Source organism: Hemibagrus wyckioides, linkage group LG05 (genome assembly GCF_019097595.1).
Source record: "Hemibagrus wyckioides isolate EC202008001 linkage group LG05, SWU_Hwy_1.0, whole genome shotgun sequence".
Lineage (NCBI taxonomy): Eukaryota > Metazoa > Chordata > Actinopteri > Siluriformes > Bagridae > Hemibagrus > Hemibagrus wyckioides.
In genome coordinates, this window is record NC_080714.1 from 17,874,202 (window position 1) to 17,898,735 (window position 24,534).

General features: G+C 42.2%; 1 protein-coding gene across 1 annotated transcript in view; it reads right to left on the reverse strand.

The window, feature by feature from the left end:
• Positions 1–24,534, reverse strand: part of prex1 (phosphatidylinositol-3,4,5-trisphosphate-dependent Rac exchange factor 1) — an 83,298-nt gene that overhangs the window by 40,871 nt on the left and 17,893 nt on the right. The window contains exons 2-9 of the mRNA XM_058389611.1: positions 13,665–13,730; positions 13,386–13,508; positions 8,923–9,027; positions 8,717–8,818; positions 8,225–8,386; positions 5,720–5,853; positions 5,401–5,516; positions 2,432–2,581 (exon numbers count right to left, since the gene is read on the reverse strand). Coding sequence (XP_058245594.1) covers positions 2,432–2,581; positions 5,401–5,516; positions 5,720–5,853; positions 8,225–8,386; positions 8,717–8,818; positions 8,923–9,027; positions 13,386–13,508; positions 13,665–13,730 — 958 coding nt within the window. The remainder of the gene's footprint in view (positions 1–2,431; positions 2,582–5,400; positions 5,517–5,719; positions 5,854–8,224; positions 8,387–8,716; positions 8,819–8,922; positions 9,028–13,385; positions 13,509–13,664; positions 13,731–24,534) is intronic.

Genomic DNA, 24,534 nt, shown 5'->3' on the forward strand with positions numbered 1-24,534 from the left:
ACAATTTAATACTATTGTTTTTGTAACATCACGGTATTTCTACAGGTTTTTGCAGGTAAAAAAGGGTTCAACCATGTGGCTGGGAAAATTGTTCATGAGTGATAATGGATTATTCTGATTCAAGCTCCAGTCTGTATTCTACATGAGGTCTATAGACTGGAACTGTAGTATATATATGGATCCTCATTTGTCATGTCAGCACAAATCTTTCCAGTGAAGCCGGCCAGCCAGTGGCAGATGCTGATCCACATAATCACATTAACATGCTGCTTCCTTCATCCTAAAGTGCCATTGGGCTTGATTTTAATTAAATTGAAGGCACTAGGAAAGGCTGTCAAAATAAGGTAGCACTTTAACATGTCAAACAAAGCATCGCATGGAACATGTAATTAACAACCGTGTCTGAAAGCCGGACCTGAGGCCTTTAGGGAAGAAAAGACAAGGGAGAGCGCGGAGAGAGGTGTGACTGATGGGGCACCTGTTGCACTGGGCTTCATTTCAAACGGACGAAACATGAGCCGCCCCATAAAAAAAAAAAAAAAAGGAAAAAAAAAAAAGCTTCTGCTTTCACACGGCACCAGAGCACAACGTAATGTGATGTGCTACCGCTAAGGCAAAGCTTTGAATGCCTTGACTGCTCTGCATTTTCAAACTGCCCACTAGGAAGTGATACTGCAGATTGGTACATTATACTAAAGAAACAGTGTCAGTGGATTTCTAGGTCTGTGGTTTATAGCTGTGATAGGATGGCGTTCGGATGGAGTGGACTGTGCTACTGAAAGCCCAAAAAATGCACATGCAACATAAACTAAGAACAGGTGGCCCGTGTGAGACAGGTGTTTCGACTCTGTCATGGAAAATAACAAAGTCGTTCATAAAAACATTAGACAGAAGAGGCCAATGAGGTCCTTTTTAGCCTAAAAAATAAGTGCCTTCAAATTCTGTTGGAAATATCATAATGAGGTGAGCACACTCGAACCAAAGACTTTCAGAGTTGGGAGCAGGTCAATAACAAAAAGTTGAGGCAGCTGCCAAAACAGACAGTAAGATTGAAGTGTTCATTTTACTTATTAAAATAAACCTCTTATCTGTGATTATACACAAAAGAACAAAAGAGGTTTTCTCATGCCATCCATTTATTTCTCAGACTGTCAAAACCAGCCAAAACCACTCTCATCACAACTAGTGTGCTCAACCTTATACTGAAAATGTGTTATACCACAGCAATTTTTCAACACTAACAAAGACATGCAGCTTATCATGTTACCGAGTAACAGCAAAGCCTTGCGTCCTAAAGACTTCATCAGAAACCTAATGTTACAGCTTAACAATTCTGACTGTTACAAAGTGCTGACACTGAAGACTCCTTCAAAAACACCATATAAACATCTCCTCATTGCAAAATTATACCTTTGTAATCTGTTTATGCTGAGTGTCTGCCCTGTGTACTGCCCAAATACTGTTAGAGATGTTCTGTTATGGGCAAAAAATCACCACCTTCTGACCTAAACTGAGCATTAAACAATAATATAAATGATATCAGTTTAGTTATATTGATTGTGTACTCGGAGATCATTACCTAAGCTCACTGGATTCATTGGATCAGGTACAGTAAGAATGTACACCGATCAGGCATAACATATGACCACCTGCCTAATATTGGGTCAGTTCCCTTTTTGCTGCCAAAACAGCCCAGACCTGTCGAGGCATGGACTTCAATTAGATCCCTGAAGGTGGACAGATCCTTAAAGAATGGAGGCCACACCTCGAAACTTACAGGACTTAAAGGACTTACAGGACTAAAAAGATACTTTTGATAGATACTGTCCACTGCAGACCGGGAACGCCCCACAAGAGCTGCAGTTTTGGAGATGCACCGCTCCAGTCTCTGATCTATCACAACTTGCTCTACTGGGAGGTAATATAGATACAAGATACAAGAAAACTAGTTTATATGCAAGAGCATCCTCATGATGGTTTATGAGGATGTGAATCAAAATAGAATCATTCCCAAAGTCAGGTTTCAAACTGGGATTTTTTTCCTCACCTATGTAATACACCAGTTCTGATCACATATTGTATCATTTCTACATACATATTTTTTAGAATGATTGAGTATTCTCCTTTAACCATTCAGTCCTTCTGGATTTAAAACTGCTGCTGCAATCATTTTCATCTGTACATGCTTAAAAACAAGAGATTTGAGATTACATAACATTTTGAGACAAGTGCATAATGATTTCAGCCTGGACTTTATATGATGTGTCCATTACTGGCTAGACCCTTAACTCCTCTGTTAAAAAAAAAAAAAAAAAGTCTGGACATTAAGTACGTCTTGACTGATCTAAATCGATTCACGGTGACAAAATATTTATGGGACTCTACACCGATTCTGTAAAAACAAGTCAGAGGGAAACACAAAAGCACTCACTCTCTCTCTGTTCACGTTCCTTTAAAATGGCGTCCAGCCATTTTTGCTTGTCTTCTGCATTCTTGGCCATGCACACAAACCACTTGTTTTTGGCCGTGTTGTGAATCTTCCAGCCGTTGGTCACAGTGTAGTTGTTGCTATGATAATCAGCTGGAATGAAAAAAGACAAAACAAAATGAACAGGTTGAAAATCCAGCAGTTCAATCACTTCTTTACGGCTCAGATTTTAACACTAATCTTAGTAACATGCAGCATATGGAATTTATTTCCTCCAGCTGTGAAATGCAAATGTCAACCTCGCTTTGGAAAAATCAATTGTTTTGGTAACAATTTATTAAGGAACACATATAAAAGGTTAGTTAAGTTTTAGGTATTCGTTATAAATCTCATAATAGACATGTTTGAAACATTTAATCATTACCCATTAGCTTTTGTGTAAAGTGTTTACGGCATATTATCAATATTAATAATAATAATACATTAGAGCGACATAGGCAGTTATGAAATACAATGCTAATGCATACTGAATAAATCTTTTACAAGCGCACAATTTGAGGTTCGTTAAACAAATTACAAGACCTTAATTAACCCCATATGTGTTTTCCTTAGAATAAAATGCCACCCGTTTTTATTGCTGGGAAAAAAAAAATTCCCAACTTAGGAAACTGTATGTTGAAATGCTCTGATGTATTCCTTTTTTATCAACTATTCTTTAAATATAAGAGGGATCAAGAGATTTTTACACTTTTCAGCTGAAGTATCAATATCTATAATGTTGACACATCAGACGCATCATTTCAGTATAACTTTACTATATAACTGGAGTATTTTACCATTCAGTATTAGTTGTTTTTCTCCCTAAAAAATCTGGTGTCTGGGTTCGTGTAGGCGCCGAGTGTCTATACAAGTTCAAAGGTCGTATCCGTAATGCGGTAACCATCTTGTTTTAAAAGCTTCCTAAAGATAGACGCATTAGTGCTGTGCTGTCATAGTGAGCCATTGATTTTGAGTAATATCTGCCCCTTTTCTGCAAATGAAGGTGATGTTACACTGAAAAAAATTTCTTTCTAACTATAAAAAATATGAATGGTTTAAAAAATACCATTAAAAGGCAACATTTTGAAACTACCAGTCCTGTCGTTAACTAGTGTGTGTGTGTTCGAGAGTGCATAGAAAGTGTAGGTAGAGGTTTCAGCCCTCAAGCCACAGCCCAATTTTATCCCTCATTTGACAGCAGGTAAATGAGGTGGAGTGGGATGAATAAAAAATGAGCCTCTGTAATGGGCAGTGGGTTAATGTTGAGATCGTGGAAATAGATTTGGGAGCACTAAGAGGCCTCAGGTAGGGCTTTTAGCCCATTTGAAATAAGACGGGAGGGAGCTGACCACTAAATCGTGACTGAGTGGAGGTTAACGGATAGCTCGGCGCCCGGGCAGCCTGATAAGGGTGCAATTAGGGTAATTAAATGAGAGCTTTGGAGTGAGACAGGCAGAGGGGTGAAGGAGTGACAGCTTGTGAGCCAAAATGCACCACTTAGTGCTGGGAGCTTTAGGTTGTTTACACATACACATTTTTAATGGCAAAAGTCTTGCAATCGAGTTTTCTTTTATAATAGTTCTGGTTTATAGGTGTAAGTTAACACGCTCATTCTAAAATGTCATTCCATCTTGGATTTCAAGATTTTGTAGGAATAAATCTAAAATCAAGCAAAATCTGTGGTGATTGAAATTTCTTCGAAATTACTGCAGATTTTCTACAGATTTGGGCCAAGACGCTTCTTGTGACATCATCCAAACATGCTTTCGGCCAAATAAATCTTCAATTCAAATGCATTGGAAGTGAGTAGAGCTATCATAGAAAGCCATTCATTGGTAGGAGTAAAAGAAGAATCCTGTTCTTGCAAATTCAAGTAGTTAAAAAAAAAAAAACTCAGCACAATCAAGCACTTTTGACGACAACAATCACAAAAAACAGATGGTATTGTTTCTATGGTAACGACACTTTTACAGAAATGTGTATGGCAGACACTCCATGTAATCTAAGACTAATAATAAGCAAATCAAAATGTGTTATTTAATCAAATAAAGGAATAATCATTGATATAGTTTCTATGAGAAGACTTTTATAAACATTTATGGACGTGTCAGGGTAATGGTCAGTAAATTCGGCTTTCCAGTTTCTTTGTAACAGGATATTTTTTGTCTTATTAACTTCAAAAGGGAGAAGTAATGAGAGGCTGGTGAGGAAATGACGGGTTACAGCTTCTACAACAGCTAAAAGCACTCCGGTAAATTACTAATCGCAAATTGACAAATCAGCACATAATAACATAATAACAAAATAACAATCAGCTAATAGATAAATTTGACTGGATTTAAGCTATTATCACGCTCTAAGATGTCACGTTCTGCAGTGTTGATAAAGCGGACAATATGAAAACTCTGCAATCGAATGAGAACAAAAAACTAAAATGATGTCCGCTATTAAGTTACTGATGTGTATAATGAAGCTGGTTCAGTTACTGTGTACACAGATGAATGATAAGTGACAACACCACACCCTGGCTGCCGATGTGTACACGAAGTCACGTGTGTGGTTTCAACTGATCCTTCGCTAGCTTTTGTTCCTACTGTGACCGCGACACGTGCAGACATCCCTCCGCTTAACATTTGTTGAAAGTGAGAACGAGAGCTGTTAATTCTCAGTCGGTACAGATTTCAAGCAGAACCACACCCATCATCTGGTACACACACACACACACACACACACACACATACATCCCAAGGTGTGAAACAGATCTATATCAGCACATGGGTGTTCACGCTAATCTTGATTCAGTTTCCAAACTTGTTTTGCTGAGCTCGTGGAGGTTGTGAACTGCAGCACAATATTACATGCAACAGATTATACTTTGGTTTGAGACACGTTTTTTTTTGTATCTGGGACAGAAGGCACAGGGGCAAACATACCGGTTCCATCTTCAACGTTTTCCACCTCCATCACTTCCGTGTTGATTCGGCCACGGAAGACATACAGCGGGCCATTGATAGACTTCGTCCTCTTGGTGGATTTCTTTCCTGAAACTCTAGACAATTAAAAACATGGAAAAAGACTTGAAACAGTGAAAGAGAATTTCTCATATTGTCCTTCCAATAGATGCCTGAGCCACAACATGGGCGTAAATGTAAATGACTAAGACAGAAGCGGATCACCCTTATACACTTGAATGACACTAGTACGTCAAGCGCTGTAAGTGTCAGTAATATGTGGACAGTGTTGTTCTCTAACCTGGACTTCCTCTTGCAGTACACGAGAAGGTTATCGAACAGGAAGAAGACCCTTTCCTGAATGTTTCCTGCTGAGATCTTCAACAGATTGCCATGGAGGAGCAGCTCAGTACAGATATCAGTTAGATTTGTTCCCTGGTTCAAAAAAACAACATACCATAAGACATAGAAAACATAACATTCTGTCTTAAAACGCATACCCTAGAGCTGAGTGATGTGAGCGACTTCAACAGTTCAGTTCGGCGAGCACTGAGCACCGAGACACAGACGCTTCCTACTCGGCAGCGTATACACTTTGCTCGCAAGGTTCAAGTGGTTAAGGCTCTGGGTTACTGATCAGAAGGTTGGAGGTTCAAGCCCCAGCACCACCATGCTGTCACTGTTGGGCCCCTGAGCAAAGCCCTTAACCCTCAACTGTTCCAGGGTGCTGTTTCATAGCTGACTCTGCATTCTGACCCCAAATTCTAAACAAGCTGGACTATGTAAAGAAAAGCGGTAATGTACATTTGACAAATAAAGCCTTTCTAAAATCATGGTGCAATTCACAGCTTGTATTATGAGTGGACTTTCTGGTACTGCTGTGTGCACTCAGGTCCGGCATTTACTTCATCCTCAAACCATCACATTCTCTAATAAAGAGGCATTAAGATCACTGTTGTCTAAAAATGAAACCAAGAGTTTATTGCTAGCAACACGTAGCATCAAGCAATAAAAAACAGAGATAAATAAAAATGTTCCATGACGCCTCTGCTTAATACTGAGTTACTCATTCCGGTATCAGTTTCAGAATACTAAAGAAGTGTCTGAAAAAATAGTACTGGTGCATCACTTCTCTAAACACTCTTATACTGATGATTTAATATTTAATAATTATATATCAATACTTCTATATTTATGTTCAATTTATTTTATAATGTATGAATATGAATACCAAGCATATTGCATGCACACGCACACTATTCTATAACTTTATTATTTCTATTTATCAGATACTATTTTCTATATATATACTACTTTTTTGATTTTCCTTGATGTTACTCCTCTTAATTGCACTGCTGTGTCAATTTGAATTTCCTCTACATTGGATTAATATCTACTCTTGTCTCATCTCTCATCCCATCAAATTGGAACAGAATCTGCAGATGTCTCATCTGTATTCATCACTGTACTTTTGAAAATAGCCGAAAGTTAAGTATTTCAGTCTGTTTCTTTCTGTACAAGCGCCACATTCTGTTCTGCAGCAAGCGCAGGCACTTTGTTTGATGTCATGAACCTGAACCTGCACAAGGCTTTTGACCGTCAATAATTGATTTCATCCGGGGAGAATGTTCGTTCCAGGCTGCCTTTGAACAGGATGTGATTTTTCCATGCTTTGCAGGTGTGTGTGCGAGCCTAAGACTCCATTTTGTCTCCTTAATCAATGGTGTGTCCAAATGGGTCGATCACAGCACCGGTACGATGTCTGCTCTTGATTCTGCACTCTCTGTCCATTAGAGACGATTTACATTAGGTTCGATAGAAACCTACTTGATTAAGCACTTCCAGCCAGCAGACTAGCGATCTTCTGGAAATATCAGCCTGTACAAGGCATTTAACACCACTTAACACAAATACCTCCTGCAGCAGCACTTCTGCTAGAGGCATTACCTTGTAAAATGCATATGGAGGCAAAATGCAAGGTGTCATTATATACCATGTGATGGATTTCACAACCATGGAAATTTCGTTTTTTTTATAATCTGCATGTCTTTCTCGCATGCACTGTGATTCTTCAGTCAACTGGCGCTGCTGAAGCATAGCACACCAGCGTCTGGACTGGAGCATAATGGAGCTCTGTTGTGAGCTGAGCAACACACTGAATGGGAGGACAGTGAAGCACTGTGAGTGATGCTGCTCGATAGGAAATAACACAGCACGCACTGCCACTGAAAACTAGCCGAGAAGTTCCCAAGACCAAAAAAAAAAATACAAGATGAAAAGTACAGGATCGTGTGGGGGGAAAGTTGGAATGCACAGAGAGAGAGAGAGAGAGAGAGAAGGGTAGCATACAGTAGCGTGTTCAGAGGAATCAGCTGATCTCCTGGGTAACAAGCTGACTCTCTCACATTAATGCTTCCTGTTTCTCTTTATGGTGTTTCTAAAGAAAATGTAACCATGGATCCAGTCTGAGGAAACAAGGAAATTCACCAACACTACATAATCTAACTTAAATAAACCACAGACTAGCTCATACTAAAAACAGGAAACTCTGACCTACTAAAAGTTGCACCCATGTGTGTACATGTGCCACATCCTGTGCTATTCTTTGCATTCATCTGACCAGATCCTAACAACAGCGGTGGTGTTTTGAGATGGAAAGTGTCGGGTGGGTGATGCTCGAAATACCTCCAGCAGCCTCTCTAGGTCTAACAGTATGTAACTGTTACTGCTACGGCTCTTGCGCTTGGGGTATATAAGTGTCTGCATTGTGGATATAAACACAAACACACTAGCACTGTGAACTGACCTCCCAGCCCTCTATGTGGGACTGGAGCTGCTCGAGAGCCTCCAGTCTCTCCATCTGTCTCTTCGTCTCATTGATGTTGGAGCACACTTCCTTCATGGCTTGCAGAGCTTCCTCCACGGCCGGGTAATCTGCATGCTTCTTAGGCGTCCTTTTCAACAGCTCCTACAGCGGACACACAATACACTAGCTTAGTGTGAGGAAATCAACCTCAGAAGCACTTCTGCACGTTCTCTCAAACTCAGAAGGAAGGAAGGAAGGAAGGAAGGAAGGAAGGAAGGAAAGATACACAAAGACGTAAAAGACCACTGAGGTAGAAAAATGGACAGAAAGACTGGCAGACAGAAAGACAGACAGACAGAGTATAGCATATATGGGAAAGTATAGCATATATGGTTTTCCCATTATATGGGAAAACCATATAAAAGACTAATAATCATTCTTTGGATGAGGAGAACCCTGTCAGGAGCGAGGCTGATGGTGCAGCACAGGTACCTTGAGAAGGAGAGGGTACTTGCAGATCCTCTGTATAGGTGAGAGCAGGTAACCTTCCAGAGGAACATCTGTGCTCTTCTTCCCTCCTAGCAACATGCAATGCTACAACACAAATACACAGTTTTTATTTGTACCTGTGCCGGGTTAAGAGCATATCTACAAAAACACTTTGTTACTCTGTGGATGTGTGTTTACGCAGAGCTCACCAATAAGAAGGTGCGGATGTCAGGGATCTTATTGAGCTCCATCAGCAGCCTGAGTGCTTTCTCATGGTTACTACAATATTCTCCATACACTGAAAAGCGGTCTCTCTGGATCGGGGGAAACAAAAAAAAAAAAAGGTTATCAACACAAAACAGTCCATCTGCAGCACTAAGAGAGTTTCCTTCTGTACTGTACAGGAATGTGTGTGTGATACACTGCCAGGCACCACTCAGCAGATTGGCTTATTTCACACACTGTAATTAGCAGTGCTCTAAATACAGCTTGGATGAAATGTAATTACTCCATCCGCTGAGACCATAATGCATTGCAAGAGAGCTTGAACATGCTTGGGATTACTGAGCTGCTAGGCCTAATGGGATTTTTGCCAAAAAATGCAGAATCCGTTGCCACATGCAGGTTTTTTGGGAGGATGGAACCCGAATACATATACGCTGTTTGATTGGAAGTGATAATATCTTCTAAATATGAGATGCTAGCTTGCTAGAAAAGTTTACTCTAGCTAGTTGTGTTTGTATAGCCCACCATTTTTAGCCAAAATGCACAGGCTAGAGCACGCTAGTTACTGCAGTGTACATATAACTGGCTTATTTTAATTATGATTCATTTTAATGACATGAAACTTCTACTGACGTCTTCCTTTGAGTGCGTGACTGTGGCCCCCTTCGCTTTCCGTTCAGACGGTAATGAAAGTAGCTGTGAAAAGGAGACTTCTGTTATACTTCTGTTATTCAGTACGACAGGAATTGAAATTGAAGCTCAGTGAAGTCTTAACTGAGGCAGCCAAGGATGCAAAGCCTGAAGAAAACAGGAAGTGGTACACACAAGCACAGCGGGTCATGGGTGTGTACTATCACTAGGTATTGTCTCTTCTGCTAAACGATGTAGCCGTTAGCCTTGAGGTGCGCATTGGATTTTCTGTAAAACTGATACAGAAAATAAAGTTCTTTGTAGACTCTTAGTGTGTACATTCAACCACAGTGTGACGTTTAGCTCCTGCAAGCCATGATCAGCTCCTACAGGTCACAGTGTCTGGACTGAGCTCACGGAATGTACGTTCTATATGAACGCTTGATCAGATCGTGAGATGATCAGCTGCTGTGAGGAAATGCTCAGGCTTAATGTAGTAACCGTGGCTGAGGTGCTGCTCTATCCGGTCACTCTCACCATACTGATGATACACATGTCTTCATAGGCAGCTCCAGGCTAACAGAGACTGTTGACTACTCGATCACTCTCTTGTCTCACAGTCTCACTTTCTCTGTCTCTCTCTCTCCTTCTGTCTATCTTTTGCTCTCCATCTGTCTTTCTGTTTGTCTCTCTGTCTGTAGCTCTGTCTGTCTATCTTTCTGTCTTTGCCTCCTCGTATATGCCTTCTTGTGTAAGACTCTTTCTCTCTCTCTGTCCATCTTTTGCTCTCCACATTCATCTGTCTGTAGCTCTGTCTGTCTATCTTTCTGTCTTTGCCTCCTGCTATATGCCTTTCTCTCTCTCTCTCTCTCTCTCTCTCTCTCTCCATGTCAGTATCTGTCTCTCTGTCTGTCTTTCTGCCTGTCTGTCAGTCTGTCCATCTCTCCCTCTGTCTATCTCTATCTCTGTTTGTTTGGCTCTCTACCCATTTCTCTGCCTCTGTCACTCTTTATGTCTCTGTCTTACTCTCTCTAAAATGTAGCAAAGGATGTGAGGCTCTCATCTGTTCTGCCTCTCCCACTTCTCCATTTCCTCTTACGGTGAGTGCGGTTTTTCGTGTGTGTGTGTGTGTGTGTGTGTGTGTAAAAGAGTATTGTGCCTCATCATGCTTATAGTGTTTAAAACAGTATAGGCCTCAGAACCGTAACAGCAAACACCAAGAGCCTCGATTATGTGTGTTACATCACAATCCAACATCTGTTCTTATTTTTCAACACAGGACAACCGATACATTTCATCATTTCCACGTGGCAAAACACCAAGCTTTAAACCTCACTGTTATTCTATAAATTTGGCGGAGGCAGACATTTTGAAAGCTGTACATGTGTTTGTCTGCGTGTGTCCGGATTGTGCTTTACCTAGAACACCTAGAACTCATATCAGTGTATTCTGATGTAAACATTAAAAATATGATTTAAATTTAGGGCAATTTGTCCTAAACAATACAGTAAAAACATTTTATTTCTAATTTGGTCAGTTGACAGTTCACATATCCTGAAACATCACCAGCACTTCTGCATAAGAATGAAAGCAAGAAGTACTTAGACAGACTGTATAGGAATTATATAATCATTTCCAACATAAAATGAAATCTCGCTTTAAATCTGAAAGCAGTCCCCCGCTGAGCACTCTGAACACACTCAGAAGTAGAATTCAAAGCGTCACAGAGACAGAAACCCAGATCGGATTTCTCACCCTGCCACCCAGAGAGGACGATTCCAGCCCTAGACAGCCTGCTTTCATTTTTCAATTGAATTCCTAATCTGAAAGCTCACACTTGGGTCTAAAATAACCCAAACGCTACATTTCTTCCTCTGACAGACTGTTTTTTAATTAATGCACAATACTACGGGTCTTCACATTGCAGCTAGTAATTAAAATATCGCAATCTAAGTAAATATTCACAATGATAAATTGCAGCTAATCACCAGATTAAAACTTTTCTCGTCCCCCCCCCCGCTCGTCTCATTTCAACCCCAGCGTGTGCTCGTTTCTTCCGAGAGGTGCACTGCACAAAACCCTCCTCTTCCTGAATTATGCAGTGACTCATGCCTTCTGGCTTGATGTGGGCTAAAATAACACCCAGGTTACATCAGCGGGGCAGACACTTAAAGTAATATGCCTCAAATAGAGAAAAAAGTAGTGATTGGACTTCACATGGGCAGGATACTGTCTCTAAACATAAATATGATGATAGTGTCAGTGTCGAGTCTCCCATGGAGGAAATATCGTTGTGAAGTGGAAGTCAGGGTGGATTTGGGTTAAATGCTAGATTACAGTCATTCTGAGAAGAAGGTAATGTTTTGTTTGGATTACAGCTGATACGACAGCACTGTTATATTCTCCAGGCTGAGTGGTCAGGAGGCCCTGATTAACTTTCTATAATTGCAGCTCTGCCAGTAATTTAGCTGCAAGGACGAATCACAGGTTTATATTAATGCACTCCAGGCAACATGCTTATCATCTCTTAAACAGGGGAATGTTTGGGAGGAAAAAAAGCGTGTGTATATATATAATTGTTTATGTGATGCTATTTTCTCGGGGGAGATGTTTAACATTTATGGAGGGAGTCTCCAGTGTCAGTGCTGTGTAAAGCTGTGACCATGTTTTCTCACACAGAAAAATCTTCAGAAAAAAGTATTTTTTTGTCTGTATAATTGTGTGTGTAGCCCCAAGTCCAGAAAAGTTCGGACTCTTGTGTCAGGAAGGGCATCCACCATCCAACATGAACCAATTTAAATATGAGGATCAGTGATCTACTGCGGTGACCCCTAACGGGAGCAAAAAACTACAAGAGGAGGCTGGTGAAAGAATGACTGTTTATACCTGCTTTAACACAGGTAATGACCGAAACTTGAACATTTCCACCAATATAAGTGTATTAAATGTGTAACATGTAAATAAAAACCTAACAGTCAGGCATCAGTATCGGCGTCACACTAATCAACTGTTTATTATTTTCCTATAGGAACATATGACTTTATTGTTTTATTCCCAGGTTAAAGTAGATCAAAATATAACACATTTCAGATGAATGTCAGTAGACGATCAAAATGGCTTAAGATAGTTAATCCTGGGACTTTTTCACACTGCTCATACTTTACCCGGAGGTTAACAATCAATCCTGGCTATTAAAACTCTGCTGTTTCACACTGTCCATTCCTAAACCCTGGAATAACCTTCTAATCTGCATATCTGAGGTGTCAATAACCATGAAAGAATAAATACATCATGGGGCCATTTTAGATAACGTCTCATCTCGCACTTTCACATCACTGAGAGAAAAAATTATATGTCTGCTGTTCTGTGTCTCAGCAGGTATTGTAATCTTTCACAATTTTATATATTTTTTTTGGCCTTTATAAGTTTGTAGGTGACCCCCTGGATTCGCTGTGATATCCAACGCCTGCTAATTTTTCTGTGTCGTATATTTCCCCTTCACTATGGCGTGCACTTCTGTGATTTTTTTTGTATTTGTTAAGTGTTCCTACATCCTGGTTTTCACATGATATGACACATCACACTCTGTTTAATTTCTGATTGGGATTCTGTTGCTAAGTATCTAGCTGTAACATTCTAACACCACATTGTTTCACACTGTACACTTTTGGCAGCAGAATGCGGGGTGAACTGCACAAAAGAGCTGCTGACCCTGCTTCAGAGGAGAGTTTCATAACCCCGGGTTACCGCAGTGCTGCTAACCCCTCTAGAGCAATGTGAACAGCCTCAAAAATTTGGTGATTATAAGGAGACTCACAAACTGGAGGAAGACGTTGCCGAGCGAGTGCTGAGGCTGAGGTTCGGGCTGCAGACTGGCATCCAAAGCGGAGAAAAACTCCCGGTGTACATCTAAAATCTCTTCAATGTTGGAAAACAAGATCTGAAAGCAGCAGAAAAAAAAGAGGAGCAGTGTTTCAATACACAAAAGATACTATACAAAGCTTTATTGCTCATGTTTTGTTTGATTATTTTCTCTTTTTCCCGTCTTTGGTCTTTAGTATTTGTAAATTTGGCCTGAGAGCATCACACTATGTACCTTGACTTGTTCCGGTGTCAGACACTGCTGATTCTCTCCCATCTGTCTGATCCTCTGGAGAAATGCCTTAAGAAAGAAATGAAAGAAAACACATGGTTATGATGATGGGGTTTTTTTTCAGCAACAGGACGATAAAGCAAGTGCTTGTGTCATGATTAAAGAGTTGATCAAAAATAAGAAGAATGATCACTTCAGTCACATAATTCATCAAAACCCCCTAATGAAAACTTCTGGAAGCTCTGAGACTCTCCACGTGTTTGTGATTATGATTGACAAGCAATATATTGTGCAGCTTCTTTGAGTTTGGAGTTATAACATGTTCTGAGAGCAGAAACTGACCCATCACAATACTTTCAAAGAATGTTTAGGCTTCTCTAAATGTAGAGAGAGGGGGGGGGGGGGTCCAGCATTTTTAATCCTAATATTAGTGTACCATTCTTTATTTTCACAAAGATTTTCCAACTCTCATTCCAGATGACATTTCTCCATTGACTTTGATATGATCAGACACTCAACTTGATTACGCTAATAACTAGTATAAATTAGAAAAAATAGTGGAATCATTCTGGTATTTTGTGTGGCATCTCTGTCACATGATACAGCGCGAGAGAGAGAGAGAGAGAGAGAGAGAGAGAGAGAGAGAGATGATATGAGATCACACATGCATGGCTTTGTGTGGGTGAGTGGGCGTCTCCCCTGAAGAAAACGACTCTGCCACTCAAAGCTTGCTTCTAATTATGGCTCTGTAAATCTATTTACATCTAGCAGCTGGCTCACTCTCTGTGGCATTTACTCACTCACTCACTACCTCACTCACTCACTCACTCACTCACTCATTCATTAACTCACTCACTCCTTAACTCACTCACTCCCACACTCACTCATTCATTAACTCACTCACTCCTTAACTCACTCACTCCCACACTCACTCATTCATTAACTCACTCACTCCTTAACTCACTCACTCCCACAATCACTCATTCATTAACTCACTCACTCCTTAACTCACTCACTCCCACAATCACTCATTCATTAACTCACTCACTCCTTAACTCACTACCTCACTCCCACACTCACTCATTCATTAACTCACTCACTCCTTAACTCACTACCTCACTCCCACACTCACTCATTCATTAACTCACTCACTCCTTAACTCACTCACTCCCACACTCACTCAATCATTCACACACTCACTCACTCACTCACTCCCACACTCACTCAATCATTCACACACTCACTCACTCCCACACTCACTCAATCATTCACACACTCACTCACTCCCACACTCACTCACTCCACTAACTCAATCATTCACACACTCACTACCTCACTCCCACACTCACTCATTCATTAACTCACTCACTCCTTAACACACTCACTCACTCACTCCCACACTCACTCACTCCCACATTCACTCAATCATTCACACACTCACTCAATCATTCACACACTCACTCACTCACTCCCACACTCACTCAATCATTCACACACTCACTCAATCATTCACACACTCACTCACTCACTCCCACACTCACTCAATCACTCCCACACTCACTCACTCACTCCCACACTCACTCACTCACTCACTCCCACACTCACTCAATCACTCCCACACTCACTCAATCACTCCCACACTCACTCAATCATTCACGCACTCACTCAATCATTCACGCACTCACTCACTCACTCCCACACTCACTCAATCACTCCCACACTCACTCAATCATTCACACACTCACTCAATCATTCACACACTCACTCACTCCCACACTCACTCACTCACTCACTCCCACACTCACTCAATCACTCCCACACTCACTCAATCATACACACACACACTCACTCACTCCCACACTCACTCACTCACTCCCACACTCACTCAATCACTCCCACACTCACTCACTCACTCCCACACTCACTCAATCACTCCCACACTCACTCAATCACTCCCACACTCACTCAATCACTCCCACACTCACTCAATCATTCACGCACACACTCACTCACTCCCACACTCACTCAATCATTCACACACTCACTCACTCCCACACTCAATCATTCACACACTCACTCACTCACTCCCACACTCACTCAATCATTCACACACTCACTCACTCACTCAATCATTCACACACTCACTCACTCACTCAATCATTCACACACTCACTCACTCACTCAATCATTCACACACTCACTCACTCACTCCCACACTCACTCCCACACTCACTCACTCACTCACTCCCACACTCACTCAATCATTCACACACTCACTCACTCCCACACTCACTCAATCATTCACACACTCACTCACTCACTCCCACACTCACTCAATCATTCACACACTCACTCACTCACTCACTCCCACACTCACTCAATCATTCACACACTCACTCACTCCCACACTCACTCAATCATTCACACACTCACTCACTCCCACACTCACTCATTCATTCACACACTCACTCCCACACTCACTCAATCATTCACACACTCACTCACTCCCACACTCACTCAATCACTCCCACACTCACTCACTCCCACACTCACTCACTCACTCCCACACTCACTCACTCCCACACTCACTCAATCATTCACACACTCACTCACTCCCACACTCACTCAATCATTCACTCCCACACTCACTCAATCATTCACTCCCACACTCACTCAATCATTCACACACTCACTCACTCCCACACTCACTCACTTCCACACTCACTCACTCACTCCCACACTCACTCACTCACTCCCACACTCACTCAATCACTCCCACACTCACTCACTCCCACACTCACTCAATCATTCACACACTCACTCACTCAATCATTCACACACTCACTCACTCAATCATTCACACACTCACTCACTCACTCCCACACTCACTCAATCATTCACACACTCACTCACTCCCACACTCACTCCCACACTCACTCACTCCCACACTCACTCAATCATTCACACACTCACTCACTCACTCCCACACTCACTCAATCACTCCCACACTCACTCAATCATTCACACACTCACTCACTCACTCCCACACTCACTCAATCACTCCCACACTCACTCAATCACTCCCACACTCACTCAATCACTCCCACACTCACTCAATCACTCCCACACTCACTCAATCACTCCCACACTCACTCACTCACTCCCACACTCACTCAATCATTCACACACTCACTCACTAACTCATTCACACACTCACTCACTCACTCCCACACTCACTCACACACTCACTCAATCATTCACTCCCACACTCACTCAATCATTCACACACTCACTCACTCACTCCCACACTCACTCACTCACTCCCACACTCACTCACTCATTCACTCACTCACTCACTCCCACACTCACTCACTCACTCCCACACTCAATCATTCACACACTCACTCACTCCCACACTCACTCAATCACTCCCACACTCACTCAATCATTCACACACTCACTCACTCCCACACTCAATCATTCACACACTCACTCACTCCCACACTCACTCACTCACTCCCACACTCACTCAATCATTCACACACTCACTCAATCATTCACACACTCCCACACTCACTCACTCACTCATTCCCACACTCACTCAATCATTCACACACTCACTCATTCATTCACACACTCACTCATTCATTCACACACTCACTCCCACACTCACTCAATCATTCACACACTCACTCACTCACTCCCACACTCACTCAATCATTCACACACTCACTCACTCACTCCCACACTCACTCACTCAATCATTCACACACTCACTCACTCACTCCCACACTCACTCACTCAATCATTCACACACTCACTCACTCCCACACTCACTCACTCACTCCCAAACTCACTCAATCATTCACACACTCACTCACTCACTCCCACACTCACTCACTCACTCACTCCCACACTCACTCAATCATTCACACACTCACTCAATCATTCACACACTCCCACACTCACTCACTCACTCATTCCCACACTCACTCAATCATTCACACACTCACTCATTCATTCACACACTCACTCCCACACTCACTCAATCATTCACACACTCACTCACTCACTCCCACACTCACTCACTCAATCATTCACACACTCCCACACTCACTCACTCACTCATTCCCACACTCACTCAATCATTCACACACTCACTCACTCACTCACTCCCACACTCACTCAATCATTCACACACTCACTCACTCACTCCCACACTCACTCACTCACTCACTCACTCCCACACTCACTCAATCATTCACACACTCACTCACTCCTCATCATTCACTCACTCACTCACACACTCACTCACTCACTCACTCAATCATTCACTCACTCACTCCCACACTCACTCACTCACTCCCACACTCACTCAATCATTCACACACTCACTCACTCACTCACTCCCACACTCACTCACTCACTCCCACACTCACTCACTCACTCCCACACTCACTCAATCACTCCCACACTCACTCAATCATTCACACACTCACTCACTAACTCAATCATTCACACACTCACTCACTCACTCCCACACTCACTCACACACTCACTCAATCATTCACTCCCACACTCACTCAATCACTCCCACACTCACTCAATCATTCACACACTCACTCCCACACTCACTCACTCACTCCCACACTCACTCAATCATTCACACACTCACTCAATCATTCACACACTCACTCAATCATTCACACACTCACTCACTCACGCACTCACTCACTCATTCCCACACTCACTCAATCATTCACACACTCACTCACTCCCACACTCACTCATTCATTCACACATTCACTCCCACACTCACTCAATCATTCACTCCCACACTCACTCAATCACTCCCACACTCACTCAATCATTCACACACTCACTCACTCCCACACTCACTCACTCACTCCCAAACTCACTCAATCATTCACACACTCACTCACTCACTCCCACACTCACTCAATCATTCACACACTCACACACTCACTCCCTCACTCACTCCCAAACTCACTCAATCATTCACACACTCACTCACTCAATCATTCACACACTCACTCACTCACTCACTCCCACACTCACTCAATCATTCACACACTCACTCACTCACTCCCACACTCACTCACTCACAAACTCACTCAATCATTCACACACTCACTCAATCATTCACACACTCACTCAATCATTCACACACTCACTCAATCATTCACACACTCACTCACTCACTCCCACACTCACTCAATCATTCACACACTCACACACTCACTCAATCATTCACACACTCACTCAATCATTCACACACTCACTCAATCATACACACACTCACTCAATCATTCACACACTCAATCATTCACACACTCACTCACTCCCACACTCACTCACTCATTCACACACTCACTCACTCACTCCCACACTCACTCACTCACTCCCACACTCACTCAATCATTCACACACTCACTCAATCACTCCCACACTCACTCAATCATTCACACACTCACTCACTCCCACACTCACTCACTCCCACACTCACTCATTCACTCCCACACTCACTCACTCCCACACTCCCACATTCACTCAATCATTCACACACTCACTCAATCATTCACACACTCACTCAATCATTCACACACTCACTCAATCATTCACACACTCACTCACTCCCACACTCACTCACTCCCACACTCACTCAATCATTCACACACTCACTCACTCCCACACTCACTCACTCAATCATTCACTCACTCACTCCCACATTCACTCAATCATTCACACACTCACTCAATCATTCACACACTCACTCACTCCCACACTCACTCACTCCCACACTCACTCACTCACTCCCACACTCACTCAATCACTCCCACACTCACTCAATCATTCACACACTCACTCAATCATTCACACACTCACTCACTCCCACACTCACTCAATCATTCACACACTCACTCAATCATTCACACACTCACTCACTCCCACACTCCCACATTCACTCAATCATTCACACACTCACTCAATCATTCACACACTCACTCACTCACTCCCACACTCACTCACTCCCACACTCACTCAATCATTCACACACTCACTCACTCACTCAATCATTCACTCACTCACTCCCACACTCACTCACTCACTCCCACATTCACTCAATCATTCACACACTCACTCACTCACTCCCACACTCACTCACTCACTCCCACACTCACTCACTCACTCCCACACTCACTCACTCAATCATTCACACACTCACTCAATCATTCACACACTCACTCCCACACTCACTCACTCCCACACTCACTCACTCCCACACTCACTCAATCACTCCCACACTCACTCAATCACTCCCACACTCACTCAATCACTCCCACACTCAATCATTCACACACTCACTCACTCACTCCCACACTCACTCAATCATTCACACACTCACTCACTAACTCAATCATTCACACACTCACTCCCACACTCACTCACACACTCACTCAATCATTCACTCCCACACTCACTCAATCACTCCCACACTCACTCAATCATTCACACACTCACTCACTCCCACACTCACTCACTCACTCCCACACTCACTCAATCATTCACACACTCACTCAATCATTCACACACTCACTCAATCATTCACACACTCACTCACTCACGCACTCACTCACTCATTCCCACACTCACTCAATCATTCACACACTCACTCACTCCCACACTCACTCATTCATTCACACATTCAGTCCCACACTCACTCAATCATTCACACACTCACTCACTCCCACACTCACTCAATCATTCACACACTCACTCACTCACTCCCACACTCACTCAATCATTCACACACTCACTCACTCACTCCCACACTCACTCACTCACTCACTCACTCCCACACTCACTCAATCATTCACACACTCACTCACTCCCACACTCACTCAATCACTCCCACACTCACTCAATCATTCACACACTCACTCACTCACTCACTCCCACACTCACTCACTCATTCACACACTCACTCACTCACTCCCACACTCACTCATTCACACACTCACTCACTCCCACACTCACTCACTCACTCACTCCCACACTCACTCAATCATTCACACACTCACTCAATCATTCACACACTCACTCACTCATTCACACACTCACTCACTCATTCACACACTCACTCACTCATTCACACACTCACTCACTCACTCCCACACTCACTCACTCATTCACACACTCACTCACTCACTCCCACACTCACTCACTCATTCACACACTCACTCACTCACTCACTCATTCACACACTCACTCACTCACTCCCACACTCACTCACTCATTCACACACTCACTCACTCATTCACACACTCACTCACTCACTCCCACACTCACTCACTCACTCCCACACTCACTCACTCACTCCCACACTCACTCAATCATTCACACACTCACTCAATCATTCACACACTCACTCAATCATTCACACACTCACTCACTCCCACACTCACTCACTCCCACACTCACTCATTCACTCCCACACTCACTCACTCCCACACTCCCACATTCACTCAATCATTCACACACTCACTCAATCATTCACACACTCACTCAATCATTCACACACTCACTCAATCATTCACACACTCACTCAATCACTCCCACACTCACTCAATCACTCCCACACTCACTCAATCATTCACACACTCACTCACTCCCACACTCACTCACTCCCACACTCACTCATTCACTCCCACACTCCCACATTCACTCAATCATTCACACACTCACTCACTCACTCCCACACTCACTCACTCACTCCCACACTCACTCACTCACTCACTCCCACACTCACTCACTCACTCCCACACTCACTCACTCACTCCCACACTCACTCACTCACTCCCACACTCACTCACTCCCACACTCACTCACTCCCACACTCACTCAATCATTCACACACTCACTCAATCATTCACACACTCACTCCCACACTCACTCACTCCCACACTCACTCACTCCCACACTCACTCACTCCCACACTCACTCACTCCCACACTCACTCAATCATTCACACACTCACTCAATCATTCACACACTCACTCCCACACTCACTCACTCCCACACTCACTCACTCCCACACTCACTCACTCCCACACTCACTCACTCCCACACTCACTCACTCAATCATTCACACACTCACTCAATCATTCACACACTCACTCAATCATTCACACACTCACTCAATCATTCACACACTCACTCAATCATTCACACACTCACTCACTCCCACACTCAATCATTCACACACTCACTCACTCACTACCTCACTCACTCCACACACTCACTCTACACACTCACTCCTGATCATCTCTGATGCTATAATTCTCAGCATGACCAGTGCATGTCCAGCTCTTTAAGGGTTTGTGTTAAGTTTGTGTCTGTGGCAGTTCAACTTAAATTCAAAAATCAGTCAGTGTGTCAATCTGCCTCAATTACAGAATCTTCCGCTTTGTTTTTACTTAACTGTCTGTTATCTCCCCATGCCCTGTGCCCCAACAGCATGACAAGTGCCACGTTTAGGAGTACCACTCCCCTGCCCACGTTGTGCCAATCCTTTCAGCCCTGCCCTTAATGACAGATCTCGTCTCCCACTTATACTGCCGCCCCAGACGCCCTACACACACACACACACACTGCTCTGCTCCTCTGGGGGTATTGACTCCTACAAATTATCTCCCCTTAAACCAGCTATTAACATTTTTTGCGTTTTAAATCCACGGCTTGGTGTCGAGTGTTCTGGCATCAGCATTTAAAGAGCTGAGGCATATCAGCAGACGTAAAGCCACCTCCGTGGGTCTCTACATTGTACAGTCCTGACCGGATTCTCTGGAGTTTTTCTGTGATGACTGTGGCCAAAAATGCTCGATTTTGCTACAGCTTTTTTTTTTTTTTTTTTTTTTTAAATTCTACTTTTTTTGCGGAAAACTACTTGAATTGAAAAAAATATTGTACGCACAGGGTTCTTCTTTTAATCTCTTACCAGTAAAGACACATATGTAATTACTTTCTAAGATAGCTGTACTCATAGTTGACGCCTGTGTAACGAAGAGGACTTTGGCTGAATGAGTGTTGTGATAAAGCCACATGATGCATCTTGGATCAAACCTGCAGAAATTCTCCTCTGAATATTGTAGAGTTTGACGAAATGGGACTAACTGTAGGCTAAAATATAGGAGTTGCATGCTTATGTAATATTCTAGATCATTTATGAGCATGCTGAACTGCCCATAAAGATCAGAATGAGAACTAGCAGATGGATGGCATGGAGAAGACATAATTTAATAAACTTTACCAGTAACATAGGAAAACAAAGGAATCAAGAAAAGTCATGAGAAAATAATCGACAACCAAGATGTGATGTCACTCTAAAGTAGAGGTGATTTAAATTCTTCACTTATTAAAGAAAAACAAAAAATAATTTCTTCGGTTTTAAGATTTAATGATGTGGAACATCTGTGAAAAAGTTACTGCCTGTCCTTATTTCTAATATAAACAATAGCTGCATCACTAACCTCCCTTCTTTCTTTCTCTCGAAGCTAACAATAAGTGCAGCTTGTCACATAATCAAGAAACCGTAATGAGCAGATTCCTGGAGACTTTACAGCTTTCCATTAAAGAGCCAACATTGCCTGAAGTGTTCTTTCATTAAAACGTATCCTTACACAAAGACTCGCCAGTCTGCCGATGTTTATTTTTCACCTTAAAACAGTTTCCATTAAATATGCTTAGTGTGAGGCTTAAATTACATGAGCCATACAAATCTCTGTAAATGATCTGTGACTACAGCAATGATATCATATCAGAAATGGTCTATTAATATAATCCTGTGATTCGCCTTGCAGCTGATATTACATCAGAGCCAAACTGTTAGGCAAAATTAAGGTCTAGAAATCTACTGATCAAGAGCACAATGGTATAACAAACCATGCAGCTGCTGCTTACCTTCACTGCAAAAGCATCAGAGAAAATACTGAATGAAAATATCTCCGAATAGTCCAATTGAAATGGTCTTGTTCTGGTGGCAGAACATTTTTGCTCCATTCTAGAAATCATTGCATGAAATCTGCAAAATTATCTGCCATATTTTCACCGTTTACATCACTAGAGGCCAAAAAAGGGAATCTGCGCCTGTTTTGTTGTGTCCGTATTCAGGTTAATGTGAAAGCCTCATATAAAAATAGACACTTGGGGCTTTAAAGATTTGTATTTCAAAAGCACTTCTGATTTTACCTAGCGTACTGGGGCAATATATTCTAAAAAAAAAAAAAAAACAGTTTTTTTTCACAGGAATGTTTATGTTCAAAGTAAAAGGTGATATCAAACCCATTTCTGCTCTCTGAGATGCTGTGTGTCTCTCTGAGACTCTGAGTGTTTGATAAGCATCTAAAAATGTGAAGGTATTATCTTCAACCACTAAAATTCTATGTAAGTTTATGCCTACAGAGATAAAAACGTCTCATGCTGAAAGCCAACAGGGTCCCAAATAATTGTATATCATATTCGTGAAGATAAAATAATCCATTTGTTTATACTGATTGAAAATGTCTGATAAGTCAATTTCCATTCCTCTAGGGGATAGTGTAATGCTAAAAAGGATTAAAACTGAAACTGTAGCTTTAAATACCTCTCATGTACTGTATGATTCATACAGAATCGTGAAGCTCTGTTTTCTATACTAATCTTTAGTATTAGATCATAGAACTCCATTCAAGACATTTAAAAACTGCTGTGTGTGTGTGTGTGTGTGTATAAATACAGCACCATCATTACACCCTGCAAAAAAAGGTGCTCTTACACTATGACATGCCCCAAGCCAAAAATAAAGCAGTGTATA